At 38.6% G+C, this 2,318-nt stretch overlaps 1 protein-coding gene across 1 annotated transcript in view; it reads left to right on the forward strand.

Annotated features, from left to right (window-relative positions):
- Nucleotides 1–2,318, forward strand: part of LOC137643352 (esterase E4-like) — a 30,149-nt gene continuing 27,831 nt past the window's right edge. The window contains exons 1-2 of the mRNA XM_068376182.1: nucleotides 1–126; nucleotides 2,284–2,318. The exon at nucleotides 2,284–2,318 is cut by the window's right edge and continues 117 nt beyond it. Of these exons, the coding sequence (XP_068232283.1) occupies nucleotides 1–126; nucleotides 2,284–2,318 (161 nt within the window). The remainder of the gene's footprint in view (nucleotides 127–2,283) is intronic.

Consider the following 2,318-nt stretch of genomic DNA (forward strand, 5'->3'; position numbering starts at 1 on the left):
ATGAAAACCCTTCAAAGACAAGGAGTCGATGAATCTTATGTTAGAACACCTGAAGATATCTATACCAGAAGTACAGCAGTTCTAAAACTACATAAAGATAGAGAGAAAAATCCAATTGAGAAAGGAGTTAGTCGGGGAGATCCCATCACTCCTAAATTAATCACAGCATGCCCGGAAGAAGTTATTATGAATTAGATTGGGATATTGTAGGAATTAATATCAATGACAAATACCTTAACAACTTAAGATTTGCAGATAACATAGTTGTGTTAGGTGAATCATGGGAGGAATTACAAAAGATGATAGAAGATTTGAATTGAGAAAGAAGAGGCATAGGATTGAAAATGAATATGAGCAAAATGAAGATAATGTTCAATGAAAATGCTGAGACAAGTAAAAGTTATGAACGAACCTCTAGAGTTTGATAATGAATATACGTACTTAGGACAGACAGTAAGTGTTTCCCCAGGACATAAGACATAAATTAAAAGAAGGATAATCCCTTTTAGAAAGCTTTTGGTAAACAAAGTGAGTTTATGAAAAGAAAATGCCACTCTCTCTAAAAAGAAAAGTATTTAATCAGATGGTCCTAACAGTTTTAACTTGAGCACCAGAAACTTGGAGCCTTGCTAAAGCCTTAGAACATAAGCTAGTTACAACTCGGAAAACTGTGGAAAGAATTATGATGGCATTAACACTAAGAGGCAGAAAAAAAAAGAGCAACATGGATGAGCGAGCAAACTAAAGTAGAGGATATTCTAACAACATTCAGAAAAATAAATGGACAGGGGCAGGGCATATAATGAGAACGACAGACAATAGATGAACATTAAGAATAACAGAATGGTCCCTAGAGATATCAAAAGAAGCAGGAGAAGGAAGAGAAGACCATGGATTGACGAACTGAGAAAGTTTGCAGGTATGGACTGACATAAAAAGACCATAAACAAACGGGAGTGGAAGGACATGTCTGAGGCTTTTGTCCTGCGGTGGACTAGTAACTGCTAATGATGATGATGATGATGATGAACATAAGTGTACAGTATATATACACATATAGGCTACAGTATAAAACATATGTACATTATAAAATATCTACACACAAAGACATACACACATAAATAACAATGTATTTCTTTTATAAAGATAAACATTTCGTCTAGGGAGTGAGGTATTGCACCTGACATGTACTGATTAAATAACACCACTTGTAGATATTATTTTGAGGCTCGAGGTGAAGCTGGCAGGTTCATCCTTGCCAAGATTCTTGGGCAAGATGTGTTGTACTATGCTAGCACCTCAAGATATAGATATTATTTTGAGGCTCGAGGTGAAGATGGCGGGTTCATCCTTGCCAAGATTCTTGGGCAAGATGTGTTGTACTATGCTAGCACCTCAAGATATAGATATTATTTTGAGGCTCGAGGTGAAGATGGCGGGTTCATCCTTGCCAAGATTCTTGGGCAAGATGTGTTGTACTATGCTAGCACCTCAAGATATAGATATTATTTTGAGGCTCGAGGTGAAGATGGCGGGTTCATCCTTGCCAAGATTCTTGGGCAAGATGTGTTGTACTATGCTAGCACCTCAAGATATAGATATTATTTTGAGGCTCGAGGTGAAGATGGCGGGTTCATCCTTGCCAAGATTCTTGGGCAAGATGTGTTGTACTATGCTAGCACCTCAAGATATAGATATTATTTTGAGGCTCGAGGTGAAGATGGCGGGTTCATCCTTGCTAAGATTCTTGGGCAAGATGTGTTGTACTATGCTAGCACCTCAAGATATAGATATTATTTTGAGGCTCGAGGTGAAGATGGCGGGTTCATCCTTGCCAAGATTCTTGGGCAAGATGTGTTGTACTATGCTAGCACCTCAAGATATAGATATTATTTTGAGGCTCGAGGTGAAGATGGCGGGTTCATCCTTGCTAAGATTCTTGGGCAAGATGTTTTGTACTATGCTAGCACCTCAAGATATAGATATTATTTTGAGGCTCGAGGTGAAGATAGCAGGTTCATCCTTGCTAAGATTCTTGGGCAAGATGTGTTGTACTATGCTAGCACCTCAAGATATAGATATTATTTTGAGGCTCGAGGTGAAGATGGCGGGTTCATCCTTGCTAAGATTCTTGGGCAAGATGTTTTGTACTATGCTAGCACCTCAAGATATAGATATTATTTTGAGGCTCAAGGTGAAGATAGCAGGTTCATCCTTGCTAAGATTCTTGGGCAAGATGTGTTGTACTATGCTAGCACCTCAAGATATAGATATTATTTTTAGGCTCGAGGTGAAGGTGGCGGGTTCATCCTTGCTAA

Source organism: Palaemon carinicauda, chromosome 6 (assembly GCF_036898095.1).
Source record: "Palaemon carinicauda isolate YSFRI2023 chromosome 6, ASM3689809v2, whole genome shotgun sequence".
Classification (NCBI taxonomy): Eukaryota; Metazoa; Arthropoda; class Malacostraca; order Decapoda; family Palaemonidae; genus Palaemon; species Palaemon carinicauda.